The sequence below is a fragment of the Pholcus phalangioides genome, unplaced genomic scaffold (assembly GCF_987345545.1).
Source record: "Pholcus phalangioides strain wild (caught in Gottingen) unplaced genomic scaffold, Ppha-v1.0 ptg000012l_1, whole genome shotgun sequence".
NCBI lineage: Eukaryota > Metazoa > Arthropoda > Arachnida > Araneae > Pholcidae > Pholcus > Pholcus phalangioides.
This window is the reverse complement of record NW_028301605.1, coordinates 3680675-3704788: the sequence shown is the minus strand read 5'-3', so window position 1 is coordinate 3704788 and position 24114 is coordinate 3680675. Positions and strand designations below refer to the sequence as shown.

The following is a 24114-nucleotide window of genomic DNA, read 5'->3' as shown; positions in this document are numbered from 1 at the left end:
GAATTGCAAGGCGGTAAATTGTTGTCGGTGAATTTTCCGTAAACCGAGCATATGGGGGACTGCCATTTCAACACGTTGAGATGGGACTTCTGAGAATCGGCACATGTCGGAATGTGTGTTCTATGTGTATGTGTGGGCTCTAACGTATTTATGCTGTCGAGTTCCGTTTTCGTGCTGCCACCTGTTTTCCATTTTCTGAAATAAAGATCGAAATGATTGGATTTTCATGTTTTGTCAGTATCGTGTTGCAGGTCTGCCTGCTCTCTGCGGAGATGCTTTTCAGATGGGAGACCGGTTCGCATTAGCGCCTCTAAGCTGGAAAATCGCAGAAAACCAGCTTCAGCCGACCACCACTGTGTGAACAGTTAATGAGAGTAGTTCAACGACGAACGGTTGATGCGATAAAGGCCGAATAAAGACTTACAGGACGCTCTGATAATGTACACGGGATTGCACAATACTCTGTATAATTGTCTTATGGAAGGGGAGGGGTAATATGAGTCGTATTTAACACAAGCGGTATTTTTGCTTTTGATGATTCAGTTACAGCTCTTCTGAGGTCAACGAAAAAAGATTCATGTTTCCAAGGACATTTTTCCAATCATGACTATGTATCTACGATAAACGATTGATGAGAAATAAAGGCTGAATTATAGGACTTAGAGGACACCCTGTATGCTACTTACACTGCCAGCACGGCCTAAGTATCCTTCGTGTCATAAAACGACAAAAAACTGACCAAACGTTACATTAAGGTTATTACTATTTTCCTAAACCCACTTAGACATACTCTCGATAGACGGAAAAGAATCATTATCCGACGCGGAAACGGGAAACACACTTTTCGGTCATTTACACTCGGTAATGGGTTTTCTTCTGATTTTTCGGCAATCATGGTACATCGATACTGGCCAGCTGTCCTACCATAATCTCTTCAAGAAAACTGACCACATTGGTCTGTTATAGAGGGTGTACGAGAAATCCCGAACATGTTTGATTCTGGACTTAATAACAAATCAACCGATCGGCTTAAAAACGTACGGTTTACACTAAAATACTTATCGTGGCATGCGATCAGCGTTTCTCAATCTTTCTGGATTCAAGGTCCACTAAAATTTCTGGAAGAATTCGACGGACCACAAACGCAAAGCATGAGTTGTGCGTATGTCCCGTAAAATACGGGACACATTTTAAAAGCAGAAATAAAATACATTCAAACCGGAATTTGTGTATTTTATACGACATATTTTTTCTGGCCGTTCGAAATTTTTTTCATAAAATTGCCTGTTTATTTCATAATAAAGATGATAAGATAATCATCAGAAGTTATAAATTATATTATGATAAATATAAATATTCATCTCAAATAGTTGTGATGTTTCCAATGTTTTTTCCTTGAACATATTTCACCTCACCGCAACTGCCAGTATCTCTTTATTTCTCCCATATTGATAACTAGTGATACCCGGCGACGTTGCCCGCCCCGTAAAAAATTTATATACGTATAGCTTATTAATTATTTCTTAATCAAAAAAATTTCTGCAACAAGTAAGAAAAAAATTACTTTCATTTTTAAATATTTTAATTAAAATCTTCAGGCAATCGCATGTGGATACACAATATTTTTTGTTTTCCCATCTGGTGTGTAGATGCCAAATTTTTGGGATTACCAACACGCGACGTAAAGCTGTCCGTGTGAAAATCAGGGTTCAAGTAGGTTGATACCTGCCACTGGTAACGGCTAGCCTTGCGCTTTGTTGATTGTCATGGCAAAAGCTAAACGAATCGGGAACTGTAATCGCTTGAAAGTGAATGGCATTTCTTCAGTGATAATTGGGATACGTGGAATGAAGATGTGTCTTCTCCTTTGGCACATCCAGTTAGAATCGTTGCTTAAATGATGTAATTGTGCAATTTTTTTCACGTAGAGTCTGGTGCCATTGCAGGGTATCGGTGTCTCAAAATTCCTTACAAGCATTATCGGTGCTCTGACTTTGGGGGTGAAGTTGTGTGGTGGCACACCCGGAATACCCAAAGAATTCAGAAATGCTGCAGGATACAGAACTGTCTGCGCTGAGTCTGTGACAGTGTCAACCGATTTGTAAGATGTGGAGTCTCCTGGAATAATTTTTAGAATTTTTTCGGTGATCTTGTTCACGTTGTCGTTTTTCGATGCCAGAATCGCTCTCTCACAAAGCCACTCGTGGTTTTAGTGATTTTGTTGAATGTTTGGGAAGACTTGTCTGCAAGTTCTTGAACTGAATTTAACAACTGGCAAAATCCATTTGGGAACGTAATCAGTCCAGTGCTTGGGTCTATGGGAATTCTTCCATTGCCAAGTTCGATCAACTCATGTGAAAATGATAGCAGTGCTGAGTCATTTTGCAGTTGAACTCACATGTTGGTAGATAATGATAATTTTTTAACTTCGTGTCAAAGTGTTGATGATTTGAGGCAAACATTGAGTTCCTCAGCTGGCGTTGAACATTTTCATTCTGGGTTTTGTCGTCGTAGTTGTTGTTCTCTGTTGTTAGTGATGCCATATGTCCAGCTTGTGCTGCGAATATTATTCAAACGCCTTTTAAGCATTTTTTAAATTGAAACTTAACCTCTACGATGGGCGATTGATGGGATAAAGGCCGCATTAGCACTTACAGGACACCCTGTATATAGGCTAGCAGAAATACCCGGCGCTTCCCGGGTTTTCTTCAATTACTGGGAGGATTGGAAAAGTGACATACATACATACTTTTACATTTATATATAAGATCTCTCACGAATTTCAGCAACAATTGGTGATTTTGCCAAATTATGGCGACATTTTTTTTTTTTTTTGGTGAGAATATGCGATCGGAGTTCCTGGCATTTTTTTCGATGAAATATGGTCAATCAGTCATGGTGAATGTTTCTTTTTAATGAATAACATTTGTATCTATTTCGATCAGCCTTTCGTTCGCTCACCGTTCAGTAATTTTAGCGATGACATGGATTTCTTGGCTACGTTTAGTGATATATACCCAATGTACTGAATTTCTCTCAATGAGATATATAACATAAGTGAAAGTCTAATTTTTAAATGAAGCCAGAAGTATAAAATTACTAATACAGTTGACACTCGATATAACGACCCGCTTCGTCTCGCCAAAAACAGACGTTATATTGGATGGGTCGTTACATCGAAGTAAAACACGTATGATTAGTTGTTCTATGAAAACATTTGGGACTTATCCTACCAATCGTTCTGATGGAATGGTCGCTAGAACATGGGGGTCGTTATAACGAGCGTCGACTGTATCAATTACAACACTTGAATAGCTTTTCATTTAGTTAGAAGTAAGTTATGAAGCCCACCTTCGGACTACTTATGCTATCGTCGCATAGATTGAGAAACCCTAGCCTAGATTTTTTTTTTTTTTTGATAAATTAAAACATATCGAATTAAACTCACTGGTGGAGCTTTAAAACGAAAAACTCAGCGCATGACACATAAAATGCAATACAAACAGTGCATAATTAATATTCATGAAAATTTTGGGGTGCATAAAATTACCATAAACCATACTACCTAGACCATACTACCATACATTACCATACCTAGTTGTAACTAGTATTGTTTCATGTAGTTGTAACTAGTATTGTTTCATGTAGTTGTAACTAGTATTGTTTCATGTAGTTGTAACTAGTATTGTTTCATGTAGTTGTAACTAGTATTGTTTCATGTAGTTGTAACTAGTATTGTTTCATGTAGTTGTAACTAGTATTGTTTCATGTAGTTGTAACTAGTATTGTTTCATGTAGTTGTAACTAGTATTGTTTCATGTAGTTGTAACTAGTATTGTTTCATGTAGTTGTAACTAGTATTGTTTCATGTAGTTGTAACTAGTATTGTTTCATGTAGTTGTAACTAGTATTGTTTTAACTAGTATAGTTTTAACTAGTATTGTTTCCATAGAATGTATATAATAGTTCTTAGCTCATTTGTGTAAATTAGTGTGTGCTTTTTTTGGTACATTTATTTTATTATTATTTCATTTTCTCTTATGTTAATCCTGATTGAATCGTGCTCAATGTTTTCCGATGGATTGTTTCCATAGAATGTATATAATTATTACATTTGTTGAATAAATAGAAGATGCTCTCCAGCCTCCCAGGAGGTGAAGAGAGGAATTTGTCTTGCAACAACAGCTCTGAGCGTGAGCGGTCATCAATCAATCAATCCAGTTTTACGTACCGTGAATTGTCATAAACGTTAATTATGCACGGTCCGTGTTATGCCGAGCACCGCCCCCCTTTGATTGTAATTCAATTACTTTTCATATTTATCAAAAAACTCTATGCCGTAGTAAAATATTTTATTGCACACCGCGCCCCCTTTTTTATGCCGATTTGTATTTAATTTCAAAATGTATCCAGGACTTCTCGTCTATCCTGTATATCTCCTTGCTTTCGCAATCTGCTCTTTTTCACGGGCGAGCCAAATACATCCATGGAGATATTTCAATAGAACCCCCATATGTGTAATTTCTTCATTAATTTATCATCCAATTTTTGATCTTTTCTTCCAAAAAAAGGCCTCCATGGTGAAAACCTGTAAAAATCGATATCACGACAAGCTTTTCCAGGTAGTAATTAACCAAGCAAGAAAATGATAAATCATGAGGAAGAGGCATGGGGGAAAAAGAACTATCACTCGACGATCACTTTATGATGACATTTAATTAAGTTACTTTCATTATATCGTTAATCATTCGACAGTTTAGGGAAATTAATTACATTCATGTCATGTTCCGAACTGACATTTTTTTTTTTTTGCTATCAAATGCAAAAAACATGCTTGCAAAACGGAAGAGTTTCCTAGAATTAGTAGATGTTTGAAGGGAAAAAAAACCTAATAAAATCATGTCGCAAGAACATGTCAAACAACTACTTCTCGAATGTTGCAAATGGTTTTTTTTTTCCTTCATCCATGTAATTTTTTTTTTCTTCTCACTGTTCAAATGACAACTTACAACCGATTTCACTGGAAAATTTTGTTGCTTTTTTGCGGGGAATGAATATTTTTATGAAGGATGTCCAATAAATTCTTATACAAATATACAAATACAAATACAACGCCACAACAGGCAAAATGCCTAACGAGGTGGCTGAGAAAAAGATGCCCATAAAAATATGGGTGTCATATATTTCAAAAATACAGCAACCCAATTAAAAATGCAATTATAAACAATATATTCAAGTGATAAATATCATACAATGCCCATATAGAATACTAATGGTTGTCTTATTCTTAGTATGGATAGCTTCTCGATTTACCCCAACATGTTTATCGTATTACTTTTTAAACGTGTCAATTGCATTACAATTTACTACCTCCGGGGGTAAGCTATTCCATTTATTAACAACCCTATTGGAGAAAAATTCCCTGCGACACCATAACCTTGCATTGTCCCTCACCAATCGATACTGGTGTCCCCTTGTAAAAGCAGTCGATTGGCGGTGTTCTAAAAGTTCATGGTCCATCCTATCCATCCCATTGAAAATTTTGAACATTTCGATCATATCTCCTCGACACCTGCGTTCATCCAATAAAAACATATTCAAAAAATGAAGTCTCTCTTCATAACTCAAGCCCCGTGTACCAATAAGGACACGCGTAGCTCTCCTCTGCACCCCTTCAACCAAGTCTATGTCCCTCTGTAGGTATGGTCTCCAAAACCTTACACCATACTCCAGTCCAGGACGAACTAAGCCTCGAAAAAGCGGAAGAATGACTTTAGAAGAACGCGAAGAGACCTTTTTGAAAATGAGACCAAGCATTCTATTCGTTTTTTTGACCACAGCTGAACAATGTTCAGAAAACCTAAGTCGCTCGTCAATGAGAATTCCCAAATCGGTGACCCTAGTTGCATCCGGGATAGTGACACCATTCAACTCGTAAGAGAACCGTGGGTTGTTCGAACCAATTTTTAAAGATTTATTTGTTTTTAGAAATTTACTGGGGGTTCCGCTTATAACGCTCCCGCTCAATACGATTCATTTTTCCGGTCCCGATTCTTATTCTTCCTCATCAGGTTTCCCCGTATAAAGCGTTTTTCACTTACTAGTGTTGTGTTGTTGTTTTCTTTATTTCTTCACAAATGTGTTTTTGAAAAACCTTCTAAGCGGGATGCACTGTATTATTTTACAACTAAATTAGAAGCAATGTCTCACATCACTCTAAGGGGTTTTATTTTTCGATTCGTTCACGTTTGCTTTGTCCTAAAATAGTTGTTCCCTCTTCCCCCTCAATCAACTTTAAATTACTCAGAATAATCCAAAACAAAAATTAAGTTTCAGAGACCAGTTCAGCAGAAATGATTGGACCCGAACCTTTCTTCAATCTATTCTGTGTCCAAAACTGTCGTAAAGCTACAGCCGGTGATTCGTGGCTGAGGTAAAACAACTTCAACAATAGTACTTTACCCACCGATGCCAGCATAGGAATGAAAATTTCATGTTAGCGCTGTTTACAGGAATATTCAGAGAAATGAGCTTTTAATCGTACATTCTGCATTTTTTAGAGCTTGGATTTGCATGTTTCCAGTGGTTCAATTTGTGCAGAAGAAGTTAATTGTCAAAAATTTAAACTATTTTTAATAAACCCTAAAAAAATCCCTCTTTGTGAGAGAATAATTGTCTCGCAAATCCCGCAATCAAATATTCATTATATTTTTATGAGTTCTTGAACTATTTACGAATCAATGGGACACCCTGAATGGGAGAAAAAATATATCACGTCACAAGAACATGTCAAACAACCGTCCCGTCTTCCACCCCATACCGTATATACTGGTGCATAGCAAACAGGGGATATGGCATTTCACTGGTAAACCGTTGACTGTAGAGGTTTACTTCCAATTAGAATAAGCTTCCAAATGACGTGTAGCATTTTATGTTTCTAAGTGAATTCATTGAGGTATTCGAATTCCAAGAACGGAGAAAAGTTAGGAAAAAACAGCTCTAAATGCCAAAAAACGGTTTTACTCGTATTTAACTGTTTTTTTCCCTCCAACTTTCGTTCGTTTTTCGAATTCGAATATCTCAGTGAATATTGTTCTTAGAAACGTGGCGTTTTTTTTTTTTTTTTTTCATCAGGAGAGACGAGGCAACAACTTTCTAACTGGGTTTTGGGACGCACGGGGAGTGTATATTTTCTTCTTTTAAATTTTAATTATATATACCGTACAACCCCGTGAAACATGAATGGCATATCTGAGTTCAACACATTATTTGGAAAATTTTCCCGATTGGAAGTATACCTCTGGGATCAACGGTTCGTCAGTAAAATGCCATACCCACCTGTTTGCTGTGCACCCTGTATATAGATCTGTGTAGTTAATCTGTCTGGTAAATCTGTGTAGTTTTTTTGCACGGTCCAAATGCCAACTCGCAGCCGATTTTATAGAGAACATTGCTTTCGGAGTCAGTATTCTGTGAACATTTCTTCGTATGTAATATTTTATAAACTCATACTTTCTATAAATATTGTTTGAGATATGTGTGACATCTGGTGGTGTCGGTTCCGCATCGAGAAAATTAAATTGCTCTCTCTTCCAGCAATTCACTTCCTATTTGTTTTATTATCATGTCTGCGGAAGTTGACGATGTCTACCGTGGAATACATTCCACGTACCACTGAATGTAATAATAATAAACACATATTGCAATACGTACGTGGTAGAATTGACTCTAGAAAAGTGGAATTTGTTTATTACTTTGAAAAAATAGAAAGATGAATTATCTGGTTGGAGTCCGGGTTGTTACTGAACGAAAATTCCAGTTTGAAATAGTCTGGACAGACGTGTAAGAATGCGCTGAATAATTGCATTTCTTAGTTTAAGAGGGGGTTGATGCACGTAAATTTTGTGAAAAAATACATTTTTGAATTTTTCAATTTTCAAATACTTTGAAATTTTTTGCGTCTGTGTTCAAATTTTTGTTCTACCTGTACTAAAAACATTTCAATATAAACTGCTGGCAGGAATTATTATTATGCTAATGTTTTCCACTAATTTTCTCAAAAACTAAGTTTTTTTATTAGATGAGGAACATTTTTTCAAACACCACTCATTGAAATATCTTGTAACTTTGTCTGTCTCTTATCAGTATGGTGTTGCATATTTTAACACGAGAATTTTTTATTAAAATTATTTAAAAAGATTTTATGGCACAAAATAGGTAAATTTTGGTGATTTTTGGACAAAAATATGCGTGTTGAAGTTAAAAAAAACTCGAGAAAAATAATCAACATTAAAATCCTAAATGCGCGTGTTAGAAATATCCGTAGTATTTGAGGGGAAAAAAATTGAGTGCCTTAAGTGAATAGAAGAAATTTAAATGTTCCTTAAATAAAGGAGATTTTTCTCCATAGGAAAGCATGGGAAGCCGAGATCGTTCACGGACCCCATAATAAATTTTTGGGGAAATTTGCCTGTGTGGACTTTGTATTTGTATTATGCTGTGCCACAGACGCGGCCGTAAGTGTTGACGTGAATATGTTAAATGTGGCTCGAATCTGTTGGTACGTACTGACGATGAAATGGGTACCATTGGAATTGTCTTTGGCCGGTTTTACACTATAAAATTTTCACAAAAGTTTATTCGTGAAATTTGAAAAATACGACCTATAAACGTCATCGGCGATATTGTAGCAAATGCAACCGATGACTTTGTTAGTTCCATTTCTCTAGTTTCGTAAAATATATTTTATCACAATTTTATAGTGTAATCGCGGCCTTTGAAATATTTATCAGACGATATCGTTTTCATTTATGCTTTGCGAACCTCCCAAGACATATCTAAAACGCTTTCGGTACGAGTACGGGCCACTGGCCTGGTGTCCAGATCAAAAAAGGTATGTAAACTGGAGTTGGTCATTTTGGATTTGTATTAATGAAATCCACCCGAAGACATCAAAAACACTGATATATTCCGAATACTTCCTGAGATATGAACGTTTAAAAAAATTACGTCACTTAACTTTTTGCGAGTGCACCCATAGTCAGATAATTTAAAAGACGTATTCACGTCCAGAAAAAAAGACCCATAAGTAATGTGGGAAACTGTTTCTATGAGGTTGCCAGATAATAAATTCTTAAAGACCATTTCCTGACATACGTTTCGGCACACAATGGGTGTCGTCTTTCCTCCACTTTATAGCATCTAGCTTGACCAGACATGCTATCAGTCTATCCATTGAGTAACTTTCGAAATTTCAGGCGAGTCCTACAGGACCATAGTGCAGAACCTACGTGACGGTTTGCTAAATGGAAATCGGGGGGGGGGGGATGTATATGAGTTAATATTCGTCATCACAGTAGCCCGCTCCCCCCACCTTGAGAAATCTGACTTTGTACCATTTTCACTTGTTTTTATTGTTATTTACCTGTGTAGTAGAGTGGAACGAAAAAGGGTGTTTTTTTCACTTTTTTTTAGAAATTGATGTTGCCTTAGTATTCAAAAGATGCCTTTCAATGTTTTAAGAAGTTATACCAGAATCTAGGAAAATATTTTAATATCTTGAGGTTCCTCACAGACCCTAAAGGTCGAGCAAAAAGACTTTTCTAAGTACATATCATAAAAATCTTTTTAAACATAAACATATATAACCCAGAGAAATACTCACAAAAGTTAAGATTTCCATGTATGTTATAACTGACAAGCATATTTGCTTATTTGCAGCTGTCATGGCAGTTGAAAGGAGAATTTTTCGAGCACTCCGAATATAGTGATTGATAGAGGGAGATGAAAATAAACCTCTTTTTTTGGTGGGGTGGGGACAAAACTATACCGTGTTCCAAATTTACAAAAAGAACATAGTTTGGCGATATAGGTGTCAACAAGGAGAATGCTTCTATTGCTTCCTCTGTTATCACACTGTTATTACATTTCACTTTTTTGCAAAATAGTCCGCTTTTTTTTCAAACGATGGAAGAGTTCTCCTTGATTTTATTCTGGCTTGAATGAAGCCTTCACGACTCTCGGTTATTGATACAGCAAGAGGTGTTTCAGTTACGAGTCGTACGCAACGTTCAACTGCTTTGTGTGTGACACGGAAAATTCGGTATAGATGGAAAAGCAGGTTCGGATCATTTTTGTGGGTCCAGTTTCTGATTTTTTATAATAGGTGGTTCAGTCACTCGTACTTGATCCCATGCACATAGTTCCGAATAGTCCTTAGCAGAAAAGTTTTTTTTCGGAACATGGAATGTACGGATTTCTGCTTCTGATAATCCTTCATTTCTAATTTTCAAAATTCTCTTGATTCCCAGTTTTTGTAAATGAGATTCTCATCTGAGAGAAATGAGAGCAATAAATTCTTTGGGTGGACGTAGAAGTTTTTTCTCCCATCGCCCCCAACATAATCTAACCTATAGGATCCTATGTTATACCCGTAGCTTCTACCGCCCCCCTGAAACATTCCATTGCCCCCAGGGGGCGTTAACGCCCATGTTGGGAATCACTGATCTAGATGCTTCACAAGATGCCTTAGAGGTAACTCATTAAAGTGAAAAAGACAAATAAGCCATTGCAAGGGATATGGCCTACTTTTTTCTCTATTAATTTGATAACACCATTTTTATAACCAGTATTGGTAACAGTCCAGTCGCATCCGATCACCATCAATTCCTTCGTATCAAAATCTTGCTTCAAAAAGTCTAGGATTGATGACTTTATATCCCTTGCTCTACTGCTTCTTGGAGTTGTTCAAAAGCAAATGAAGTACTTGCTTCGGCACCGATTGATGGAGCAGCTTCAGTACTAGTAGATGGAAATGCTAACTTCAACGGTAAACTGTGTTTTGGCTCATACAGATCACTTTCCTCAGAATCGTTGGATATAGATGAGTTTTCAGTGGTTGATGAACTAGTTTCCGCCGTTTCTTCTTGAGATGACTTCAAACGGGATACCATTTTCATTTTCCTTTGTTTATTGTTCTTCAATTTCTTCGTTGTTAGGACATCTACTCGACCAATGGCCATCTTGCGTGTACTTCTTTGATCTTGCAAGAAATCTCGCTCTAAATTTGGGACCTTTCTCAACTTGTCACACTTAAAGTCTTCAAAATCACATTTGCATGCTGTAATGCCGAACAATTTTCGTGCTTCGCACTGGAAAGATTTCAAATTCAACTTGAAAGTTTGAGAATCTTTCCTTGCTTTCATATTTTTCTGAATATTCTTGTATTTACAGTAAAAGTCTTTGAAAATTTTGCATATCCATTGGTGAGGAAACCGTAGGAATTGAAGTAATTTTCCAAATATTTTATATCTTTGGCACAATAATTTCAAGAATGTCTGCAATAGCTGGATCTTTTCTTGATTTTTGTGCCTTCATATTGCGTTGAGTCAGCAAATAACAAAGCATAACATCGCCATGGGCGAGACCCGAGAATCCCACTCTTTAGGGGATTTCCTAAAATGTCACAACAATAAAAGCTTCTGGTCATCATTTTGACTGCTATACACTCTCTCAGTTAAGGGGTAAGACTGCAAATGAATACTGAAAACAAAGGAAAAACATCGAGGTCACTGAACGAATCACGTGTTCAGGGGAATAGGAAAGCCTCCTCCGCGGTGCCATGTTACAGAATTCTACACGTGCGTAAAACTTCAGGGGCGATGAGGAACCTCAAGAAGTTTGAATTTTGGGGGAAATAATTAGGAATGGCATTTCCTCACATAAAGGCATATTTTAAATTCTATTACAATGGCAATTTCGAAAAATGTTTTTTTTCGTTCCACCCTACTGTTTAGTTAGTATTTTTATTCTTCCTGTATTATAGTGGTATCAGTTTTAGCAGAGAGTTTTTGCAAGAAATGAAATAATTCATAAAGAGTGATGAACATGCAAATTTACAATCAATATAATTTATTTAAAAAATGAATAAACTCTAGTGTATTTTTACATAATTATTTAAATTGGTTTCACTGTACCGTGTCGCATATGTATCAAATACTTTCATATGTTGTTAACTATACGAACATCATTTTCCTTCTGCAGTTAAGTGATACAGCATGAAATAGAGGCACTAATTCAATCATTCATGCTATATAACATCATACATATATATACGGGGTGATTATAAAAAAACTATCCCGATATATGGGCCCCTAACTATCATACCATTCACAGAAACTGAATGAAATTTTGGCATAAGGTATTTTGAGGTATGCACTCAAGAATGATATGGAAAACAACAGTGTCACTCTAACAGTTACGGTTACAGTGAGAAAATTTCGAAAATATCAAATGGCAACACCAAGTTTTTTGTATTGGAATGCGATCTCCATACTGAAAAACGCTAAATAGCGTTGGAATGGCACCTGTAGCACGAAAATGCCCGGAGCTAGACAAGGAAAAAGTAAAAAGGACTTTGCCGTGCACCAGAGCATTAATGTTCGTTTCATTCGTCACACCGTTTCTTCGGCTGAGATCCCAGCCTGATTAGTCCTCCACAAGGTCATGTGGAAAACACAATAAAATGCTTTATTTGATGCTGCTTCTCTGTCCTTATTGGTTGTCCTCACTTTTAGCCTATCTACCGCCGGTGATTTTCATGCTACAGGTGCCATTCCAACGCTATTTAGCGTTTTTCAGTATGGAGATCGCATTCCAATACAAAAAACTTGGTGTTGCCATTTGATATTTTCGAAATTTTCTCACTGTAACCGTAACTGTTAGAGTGACACTGTTGTTTTCCATATCATTCTTGAGCGCATACCTCAAAATACCTTATGCCAAAATTTCATTCAGTTTCTGTGAATGGTATGATAGTTAGGGGCCCATATGTCGGGATAGTTTTTTTATAATCACCCTGTATATATATATATGCTATTATAACCATATAAATACAAAATATCATATACTTAATGTCACTGTGAAAGTGATAATCCGGTAATTATTTGTAATCACCAGTTATCATTAGTTTTTGATAATAACTGGCTGCAAATAATTGAACACAAGTTTTTACATTCTATCACCATGCTTAAATCAGACGCTGAATGAAACATACAGCGAATTGAAAATTAGAAACTGATTCTCTCAAGCATTATCTTATCGAAAAAACAACAGCATTAGGTTATTATGGGCAGATAATAATATATAATGCCAAATAAACTGCTAGCGAATTATATAATGCCAAATTATCGTAAGCGTGGAACATTCATCCGGTCCATGATCCCACTCAATATTTGCCACGATCTCGATAATACCTATAGAAATATTGGGATTAGACTTCCCCCGCTCCACAATATTTATTAGCCTAAACAACATTCCCAATAACTTCACGCATTTGCATATTGTACATGATATCGCTTCTAATTTGATAACGCGCAGTCAGTTTTAAATCCTGTCTCTGCAAAAATGTTCTTATGTACGATCCCTCAAGCAAGGACAATCATAGAACACAAAAAGGGGAAAAGAAGATTTCGAGTGAAAAAACGCGTTTTTATCTACTTACATAAAAAATTCTAAAGGATTCTTCTCATCTGAAATTGGTGCAAATACTTGGCAAGATAAAATATGGTGTTTGTATTTCTTCCCGTAGAACTTCGGACGCAATATTACGTGAGTAACACTGGACGGGTTAAGATCGACCGATAATACACATTTTTCAAGGAAATGTTCTTGTGCTTCCTACTGCAACCGATTGTACGAGTCTGATCTCATTTTGGTGTGAGAATTTATCGTGTTATGGCTTTAATTAACTATACGGAACAATGAATGAACACCAGAACTTTGTCACTGGACTTATTGCAGAGATCTCTTCCAGCCCAGCTTCGTGGCAGAGTCCGGAACACTTTATTTATCTCTATACAGAAGAGAACAGATCCATCCACGGATCTTGTTGTTTCACTTTGTTTTTTTAATCACCCCGGCACATTTGAGACACAATCCCATATTGTGTAATTAATTTTTGTATTTTTATTCTTTCCCGGATTTTGTTACGCCGTCATTCAAATGCTAAACTCAGGGGGCACAAATTTCGATTAGTGAGGGATAATTCTAGGTTGCTTTGTAACGCACGGAGCTTTTCCGGCTTATTATTATTGAGTAGCTATTTAGGCTAACTAGAACCATGTTTTCATGGGGGTTTTCCCCCCAATATTTATATTTTTCATACTTATTCCCCTTTTTTCACCACATTGTTGGGTAATTTTGTGGTTTCTGATTTTGTATTTGTATTTATGATCGAGTTGTAATCTAAGAGTAATTCAACGAATCCTGTGTAGATGAATCGGATGATTCGAGTGTTCCGATGTTCTCTTAGAATTTCATGGATTCCACCGTAGATATGTTCTGAAAATAATATTTTTCCTGTTCTCTCTCTCTCTCTCTCTTCCTTTCGCATTCCAGATTTTTATCTCATTTTGGTGTCACAGTTTATTTTGCTATTGTTAGAATTAACTATACAGACTACCTTTTCACACGCCTTGTATGTGTTATTTGTTAATTCACATGTACATCATCTCATATTTGCGTCGCAAACCCATCCACGAATCATATTGCCTCACTACTTTTTCTTTTTTTTTTTTTTTGAATCAGCCCAGCACTCTTGAGCCACTTCTACCAATATTGTCAGAAATCAATTCGCTATAGCGAAATTTCGTCATAAAGGAATTCGAGGTATTTGCATTTCTCCTACGTAAACTTATTTGGGGAATTACAAAAGTGTTCGTTAAAATGAGATTTTCGCTATAACGGTATTCGTTAAAACGGGATTCGACTGTATTTCATTTCTTGCGATAACTCTATGCTAGAACTCAGAAATACAAACTACACAGGTAATAACAATAAAAACAAGTGAAAACGATACAAAGTCCGATTTCTCAAGGTGGGGAGGAGCAGGCTACTGTGATGACGAAAATTTCAACTCATATACATATATATATATATATATATATATATATAAACTGAAGAGGCATAAAAACTGGTACAGGCATGCGTTTGCAAATAAAGAGATGAGGAACCAATCAGAGTACGGCGCTGCGGTCGGCAACGCCTATATAACACAACAAGTGTCTGGCATAGTTGTTAGATCGGTTACTGCTTCTACAATGGCAGGTTATCGAGATTTAAGTGAGTTTAAACGTGGTGTTATAGTCGGCGCACGAGAGATGGGACATAGCATCTCCGCGGTAGCGATGAAATTTGGATTTTCACGTACGACCATTTCACGAGTGTACCGTGAATATCGGGAATCCGGTAAAAAATTAAATCTACGACATCGCTGCGGCCGGAAAAAGATCATGCAAGAACGGGACTGACGAGAATCGTTAAACGTGACAGACGTGCAACCCTTCCGCAAATTGCTGCAGATTTCAATGCTTGGCCATCAACAAGTGTCAGCGTGCGAACCATTCAACGAAACATCATCGATATGTGCTTTCGGAGGCCGAAGGCCCACTCGTGTACCCTTGATGACTGCACGACACAAAGCTTTACGCCTCGCCTGAGCCCGACAACACCGACATTGGACTGTTGAGGACTGGAAACACGTTACCTGGTCTGACGAGTCTCGGTTCCAATTGCTTCGAGCTGATGGACGTGTACGGGTATGGAGACAACCTCATGAATCCATGGACCCTACATGTCAACAGGGGACTGTTCAAGCTGGTGGAGGCTCTGTGATGGTGATACGACTCTGACAGGTGACAGGTACGTAAGCATCCTGTTGGATCACCTGCACCCATTCATGTCCATCGTGCATTCCGACGGACTTGGACAATTTCAGCAGCACAATGCGACACCCCACACGTCCAGAATTGCTACAAAGTGGCTCCAGGAACACTCTTCTGACTTTGACACTTCCGCTGGCCACCTAAATCCCCAGACATGAACATTATTGAACATATCTGGGATGCCTTGCAACGTGCTGTTCAGAAGAGATCTCCATCCCATCTTACTCCTAAGTGTTTATGGACAGCCCTGCAGGATTCATGGTGTCAATTACCTCCAGCAGTACTTCAGACATTAGTCGAGTCCATGCCACGTCGTGTTGCGGCACTTCTGCGTGCTCGCGGGGGCCCTACACGACATTAGGCAGGTTACCAGTTTTTTTGACTCTTCAGTGTATATATATACATATACATATATATTTATATATATCCCCGATTTCCATTTAGCAAACCGTCTCGAAAACCTGTTCAGAAACCAAGAATACATTAACAAAATCGAACTAGAATATACATATATATATATAATATTTTTCGCTTGATATAATCCCCTACTAATGTTCTATCTACTGTTGGTAAATTTTCGCTAGGGAGAGAAAAAAATCCGTTTCATTGAAAGAAGGAGAAAATATAGAAACATGCGCTACAGTAGAAAGGGATATATATATATATATATACTCTTCTCGAATGCAATCATCAATATTCACGTTGGTTTTGCAAATGGTCCTGTGGGATTGGCCTGAAATTTCGAAACTTACTCAGTGTAAAGAATGATAGCATGTCCGGTAAAGCTAGGTTCTATAAGGTGGAGGAAAGACGATACCCATTTTTGTGTGCCGAAACGTATGTCAGGAAATGGTTCTTTAAGAATTTATTATCTGACAACTTCATAGAAACAGTCTCACACGTTGCTTATGGGTCTTTTTTTTCTGACATGAATACGTCTTTTGAATTATCTGACGATACTGGATGCACTCGCAAAAAAGTTTATGTGATGTAATTTTTTAAACTTATATCTAACACGAGAAAATACTAGATTTTTCCTAAATCCCGTATTAACTGAGTTTGGCGGTATTTAATCAATATGATAATTATTTGTCTTAAAAACGTGGCGGCGTTATATTTTTGTATAAATTAAAACCAGGCAAAGTTTCTCATTTTCGTGATAATTATTATCATATGGATTTACCACTAAATTACACATTTACTTCTAATGTAAATGTCAATGATTGCAGCAAATAAAAACTTTTTCCTGATTTTTCAAAAATTTCAAAAACTTCTTCATTTTAAATGTTTGAGAAGTCCGGAAAGTTTTTGTTTACAGAATAATAGTTCATTTATTGGCGTCTGATACGTTACTTCGTTTTATATTCCGCTTATACTGGACGTAACGTGCAATTTCTACAATTGTCCAGCTGTAGTCAGCCAGCATCGGGTTTGATAATTTTATCTTGTAACGCTGCTTCATGGTCCTTACCATTTTTTCACCATATAATAACACTCGTACACCATTTCTTAACTGTTAACATGGTAATATGACAATGCATTAAACAAGAGCCAATAATAATTTTTTCTCAATGATATTCGTGTTCAGCTGGTCTAAATCATTCAGATTTGCATATTTCCTTGTCTGACTCAATTTCATTGTTGCCCAGTGGAATCAATGCACACAATTAATTATTAATTTAACTAGCGCCAAATATCAGTTGAATGGTGAGTGGTTTTCAAGCCGTGTTGTCGTCGTGATTTAGAATACAGCTTAAATTTGGCACGTTTTGCTCACTCGAATTGTGAGCACCTCCAACGATCGGTGATGAGCGAAACGTCGAGTGTGTATACTCATCATCCGACGTCCAAACAACCCTGAAACTTTTGCACCGGCAATGACGATGGATACGAAAGCCTGTTTATGCGTAAAACAACGTAGATTGATATTATTATTAGACATTAAAGTTATGCTCTCTGCTGCTGTTTAATCTCAGATATTCCACTTCATTAACACTTAGAAAATGTGTTTTTTTTTTTTTTAATACTTACATATGCACCCTGCTAATGTTAGATGCGCACACTTGTGGCACAATTTACTTACTCATAAACGGGAAAGAATCTATAGTAAATTTCCTAAAACACACTGCAATAAATCCAGGTAATGTTCGGTTTAGAAGATCTTTATACGTATCTAGTGTTACGTGTGAGTACTTTACTAACCACACGCACACGCGCAGCCCTAGTCTTACTAGACAGCAGTCTTTATTTATCTTACGAGACACTTATTTTTGTGCGCTTCTCGAAGGCCAGCTCAAATTATGCGTTTTCAGATCGGAAAACGAATTTTACCCTAAAATTCGTTTAAATTTATTAAATTCATTAAATGAATGTAATATTTAAGGAATTCATTAAACTCATTAAATTTTTCCATTAAATTCAATATTCTATAACTACGTGTTTTTGTGGTAACAGAATGGATCATTTTTTGTTTAACACGTCAGTGAATGAAGAGATTTTTACAAGTTATGACATAATACAAATACGAAAACAAATAGTACCTGGGTACTATTCTGTTTTGTTTTCGTACAAATTTTTTTCATTACTCCAACGGATCTTACGATTACGTGTAACAACATTTGGAACATTTCTTGTAATTGTAACTTCTAAGACTAATAGTCTAGAATTAGCTATACGTAGATGAGAGCAGCTCATCCCGCTGACCAAGTAGTGACCCTAACGATTGTAGTGTATGCCCTGTATCATAACACACGTTATCGATAGGGTGTCTCAAAAATTAACAGGCATATTTTGAAAATGAATGTATAAAAAAAGAACGGAAGAAATAGAAATGCACCATTTGGTGCATTTATCTTGGCAAAACAGCAAGTATTCAGTTGGAGAGAATTGTAAAATTAAGTAAAAATTTCTACAACAGATAGCACTGCAGTCAGTTGAAACTACAGTACGATATTTTCAAAACAACCACAATTTACAAGAACAACGTGGTGCAGTGTCAAAAAAACAAATGATAGAAATACACCGTTTGCTGCTGTAGCGTAGTGATGAACTCATTTTTGCCAATGAGATAACAAATCATTATTCTTGATTAAATGATTTTTAATTTTAAATAACAATATATGTACATTCTACATTTTAGTTAAAATACTTTAGTGTCGACCACGTTGGTCGCACATCCATTCACTATCTCGGTTCGTCTCTCTCTCTCCAAGTTCTTATCTCTCGTTAGACGACGGCGTACTACTCTACAGGAGCAGGTGTTTACAACCGGCAGATGTTTTGTCTGCACCCGCCGGAGCAGTCCACATAAGTTCAAGGGGTAGGATTCGATGGACGTCACAGCTTCCTCCCCCCTTAAAGAAATTTCCATTGGGATTTTCACAATGGAAATTCACAATCTAAATTAACCACAAATAAGCTTATAAGAAGATTGCAATAAAATTATATTAACACTTATATAGGGGTATATTACCACTGAAGTACCATGTCAGGCAAATTGAGGCACAAAAAATTAAAAAAAAAAAAAAAAAAAAAAAAAAACATTTTTCGCGATACATTGCAATTAAATCACAGAAAAGTAAATTTGAAAAATAAAAAAAAATAATATGATACGTAGAATTTTCTGAGTTTATATATAACCGAATTCAAAATAATGTTTGAACAACACACAAAAAAAAACACAATTCTTCATTAAACTCTGCAATTATAATGGAATAATATAACACAAAAAATAACAAGAAAAATTAAAGCATTCATACATATAATTTTCGAAACATTCAACAAATTGCAGGTCACTCGGGAATATTACGACTTAGCACATCAGCATTCCTATTTTTGCGACCAGGTCTGTGCTGTATCTGAAAGTCATATTGTTGGAGTGACAATGCCCAACGCATCAGACGCTGGTTTGTGCTACAATTCCTCTGCAACCACACGAGAGGATTATGATCAGTGACAATCAAGAATTTTTGACCATCTAGATAATAGTGTAAACGTTTAACAGCAAAAACAATGCTCAGACATTCCTTCTCAGTAGTAGTGTAGTTTCTTTCTGCCTGAGAAAACTTTTTGCTGAGAAAAAGGATAGGATGTTCTTCTCCTGCACTATCCTCTTGAGCTAAAATGACACCCATTCCCATATTTGACGCATCAGTCTGCACAATAAATTGCTTAGAGAAATCTGGTGCATATAGCACTGGTTGACTAATTAACTTGTTTTTCAAACAAGTGAAACTCGCATTACACTCAGGAGTCCAGATGATTTCTCCTTTCTTTTCTTTCCCTTTTAAAGCTTCTGATAACGGTGCAGCCAATACCGAAAACATAGGAATGTAATGACTATAATACCCTACCAATCCTAAAAAAGCTCTGATTTCAGTTTTGGTTTCTGGAGTAGGAAACTTTTCAATGGCCTCTATTTTCGCTTCACATGGTTTCCTATACCCCTGCCCAACTATATGACCCAAATATTTGACATGATCTTGGGCGAAACGACATTTTGATGGTTTTAGTGTTAATTTAGCTCCCTTCAAGCGTTCTAACACTAATTCGACATGTTTCAGGTGTGTCTCCCATGACTCAGAAAATATAGCTATATCATCGAGGTATGGTACAGCGAAATTTTCATACTCTCTTAGTAATTCTGCCATAAGTTTACTAAAGAAATATGGAGCATTTTTCAGACCAAATGGCATGCGTAGTGGCCTGTACGTTCCGAAACTGGTAACAAAAGCGGCAAATCTTTGAGCTGTGGGACTCAATGGAATCTGCCAGTATCCTTTGGATAAATCTAACAAGGTAATAAATTTTGCTGATGAAACTAATTCAAGCCTTTCTTCGATATTTGGCAATGGAAAAAATTCGGTGCGTATCACCTCATTTAACCGGCGATAATCAATACAAGGTCTGGGATCCTTATGTGGTGCTTCAACTAAGATCATTGGTGAGGTATAATCTGATTCCCCTACTTCAATTATTTTCAAATCTAACATTCGTTGAATTTCAGTTTTTAAAATACCATTCTGTCGTTGAGAAATCTTATACGACCTAGCTCTGACGGGCTTATCATTTATCAACGTGATATCATGTTCAACCAGATGGGTCATTCCTGGCTCGTTAGAAAATATCTCAGAATATTTATTCAACAGTTTATGAAATTGTTCAATTCTTTGGGGATCTATACGTTCAAGCAAGTTGCTTTTCTGGACAATGTCTTCAAAATTGAAAATATTTGGATTGGTATCCAAATGGGGAAAATCTATATCATTGTCCGTGTACCCATCATTTCCTACGCAATCCAAGAAATTAATGCTCTCGGGTCTTTTGTAATACGGTTTTAGCATATTTACATGATATATTTGTTCTTTTCTATCCGGAAGCTTAACAATGTAATTCGTCTCGGACAGTCTATTTTGAATTACACCGGGACCAGTCCACTGAACTGCTAACTTATTCGGTTTAGAAATTGCAAAAATTAGTACTTCGTCACCTTGCTTAAATTCCCTTTTCACAGAATTTTTATCATACCATTTTTTTCTAGTTACCTGTAATTCTTCCATTTTGCTAACTGCCAAGTCCTGACACCTTTTCATCCTATTTATGAGTTTAAGAACATATTCTGTAACAGGACTTTCCTCATCCCCTGACTGTGTCCACTGTTCATACACTAATGTTTCTGGAGTTCTTAGATTCTTCCCGTGCACTAGTTCTGAAGGAGTGAACCCTGTACTTTCGTGTGTAACTGTACGTAACGCTAACAATGCTAGCGGAAGGTGTTTTTCCCAATCGGGCCCAGATTCTTCACACAGACACCGCAACAAACGTTTAATGGTTCTGTGAAACCGTTCCACAGGGTTGGACTGTGGGTGATACACGGAGCTGTGACTCACCTTAACCCCAAATCTCTGAAAGAATTCCGAAGTGAGAGCACTCGTAAACGACGTCCCTTGATCACACTGTACTTCTTTCGGGAAACCTGTCCTGCTAAATATCTCGAGTAGTGCATTGACCACACTCACTGATTTAATATCAACGACCGGTATAGCTTCTGGGTATTTAGAAGATAGACACATGGCTGTAATGATGTACCGTTTCCCAGTTGGGGTCTCTGGAAGAGGTCCACAAGCATCTATGTTAATTTTTGAAAATACTTCCTGAATAATGGGAACCAATTTGAGAGGTGCCTTCTTCTTTTCGTTAGGTTTTCCCGCTCTTTGACATTGGTCACAAGTACGCACATATTCCTCCATATCTTTATAACACCCAGGCCAAAAGAAATATCTCAAAAGCTTATCTTTCGATTTTGTAACTCCTACATGAGCCGAAGTGCTTTCATGGCAAAGTGCCTTAACACTATTTCTGAGTTCCATCGGTACTAGTAGTAGTTTTGTTATGTTTCCGAGGTGGTCCTCATGCATCTTAAACAACAGATTGTTTTCAAAAACATATGTTTTCTTCGCAGTAGGATTTACAGGCTTTTGGGCTAATGCCATTAATTCCCTTAAGGATTGACAGTCCTGCTGCATTTTAGACAGTTTCTTAGAACTAACCTTCAACAATGACAATTCCTCAGCCCCTTCACTGATTTCTGGCAATTGAAGATTATCACTTTCGTCAACAATAATATCTGATAACAGACGATCATCACCTGCCTCTTCATTTTCTTGCGCGCCTAAACAACTCTCCCCGAGAACTTCAACATTTTTCTCTTCTGGGATGATCCCCTTATTAAACTTTGCTTTCGTTTGCGCCCTTGTTTCTACGGCATTCAACGCCTCTGGGGACAAAAGACAAGGCTTCTCACACCCTTCCAATAATTCCGCCGTACGGTTTCCTAAGAGATACCGCCCCTGATCTAATTCGTTTCTAATGACTGCTGCTTTGGTACATATTTTTCCAAAACTACCGCATAATTCAACATGTGCCAAGGGTAGGCACTTGGGATCAGGATCTAACGGCGTTTTAAGCCATATGTTTTCACCTGTCAACATATCAGGAGTGATAAGCTTCTCACAAACTATATCTATTGTGGCCCCCGAATCCCTCAAAATTTTCATAGGAATGCCATTTACTCTACCAAGGGTTGTATATGGGTCTAAAAGATCTTTTGACCCATCATTAACATAATTAACTGTACCCTCTGATGTTCGCTTCAATTTTGGGCAGTTCGGACGTAAATGCGATGGCGAACCACATTGATAGCATTTAAGGGACCTACGTTTCTCAAATTCTCTATGTTCTTGTTTTTGTAGATCTTTTTTCTCGTAGTGAGCAGATTTATTAGGGAACTTTTTATCTGCATATTGCCATCTATTATTGCTATACTTTTTGTCCTGAGGGTTTTTCGACCCTTCTCTAACATTCTCGTAAGCATCCAATTTTTCGGCCAAATCATAGGGAGTGATAATTTTCGCCCACTCATCAATATAATGCTCTCTCATTTCCGGTGGAACGCGCCTTTTTATTTGATCAGTGACCATCAATTTTTTTAGCCCTTCAAAATCAGTCACTTGCAAACCTTCCACCCACTCATCAAAATATTTAGAAAGTTCAAAAACGAAATCCCGCCACGGCTTGGCTGAATTTCTCTGATGTTTGACAAATTTTAATCGAAAATTTTCTGGGGTCATTTTGAACCTGTTTAGGAGAACCATTTTGATGTGCTCAAAGTTATCAAAATTTTCTTCGGATTCCTTTGCTATAAGTTGTACCACGTCGGGTGGTAAAAGAGCCAACATGGCTGATACCCACCTTTTTTTTTCTACCCCCACTCTTTTGGCTTGCCTTTCAAATAAAGCAAGAAACAACGCGATATCCATTTCCTTTTCATCGAACTTGGGGACAAGCTTTGTCAGCTCATAACTTCCCCCACAGCTTCTTATATCGAAATCCAAACAACCTCGACCCTCGTTTTTTATTGCTGCTTCTAAGCGTAGTTTCTCTAATTCAAACTCCCGTTCTTCCCTTTTTCTTTTTTCTTCTGCCTCTTCCTCCATTTGTTTTCTCGCGAATTCTTCTTTTTTCTGTTTCTCTTCTATTTCTTCCTGAAGTTTTCTCTTAGCTAATTCCTCCCTAGCCTCTCGCTCTTCGACAATATTAAAAAATTGCCCCTTAACAAACTCTTCTTCAAAATCTGCTGAATTCATAATCAGTCTTTTTAGATCCAAAATTCTCATTCTATCATTCACATTCTCCCCCAACTCTTCCGCTAACAACCTCAAATCTTCTTTTCTAGCTTTTGCAAGGAATGCCATAGCTGATAATATTAGTTATACAAACTAACTTCAAAATAAAAGTAATTCAGCTATTTTTCAAGAATAATCAAAATATACAATCTACCACAAATAAATAAAATCAACAGCGGTACATTTTAAACAATACTGTGCCTCAAAAA

At 37.0% G+C, this 24114-nt stretch overlaps 2 protein-coding genes across 2 annotated transcripts in view; one reads left to right on the top strand and one right to left on the bottom strand.

Moving 5' to 3' along the window:
- The window catches only part of LOC149079161 (cardioacceleratory peptide receptor-like), a 148877-nt gene that overhangs the window by 11764 nt on the left and 112999 nt on the right, over positions 1–24114 (top strand). The window lies entirely within an intron of this gene.
- LOC149079163 (uncharacterized) lies at positions 19514–23974 on the bottom strand. Its single transcript, XM_089240413.1, has 2 exons — positions 20740–23974; positions 19514–20511 (listed from the first exon to the last, which is right to left on the bottom strand). Exons 1-2 carry the CDS (start codon positions 23972–23974, stop codon positions 19514–19516), a joined length of 4233 nt encoding a protein of 1410 aa, XP_089096539.1.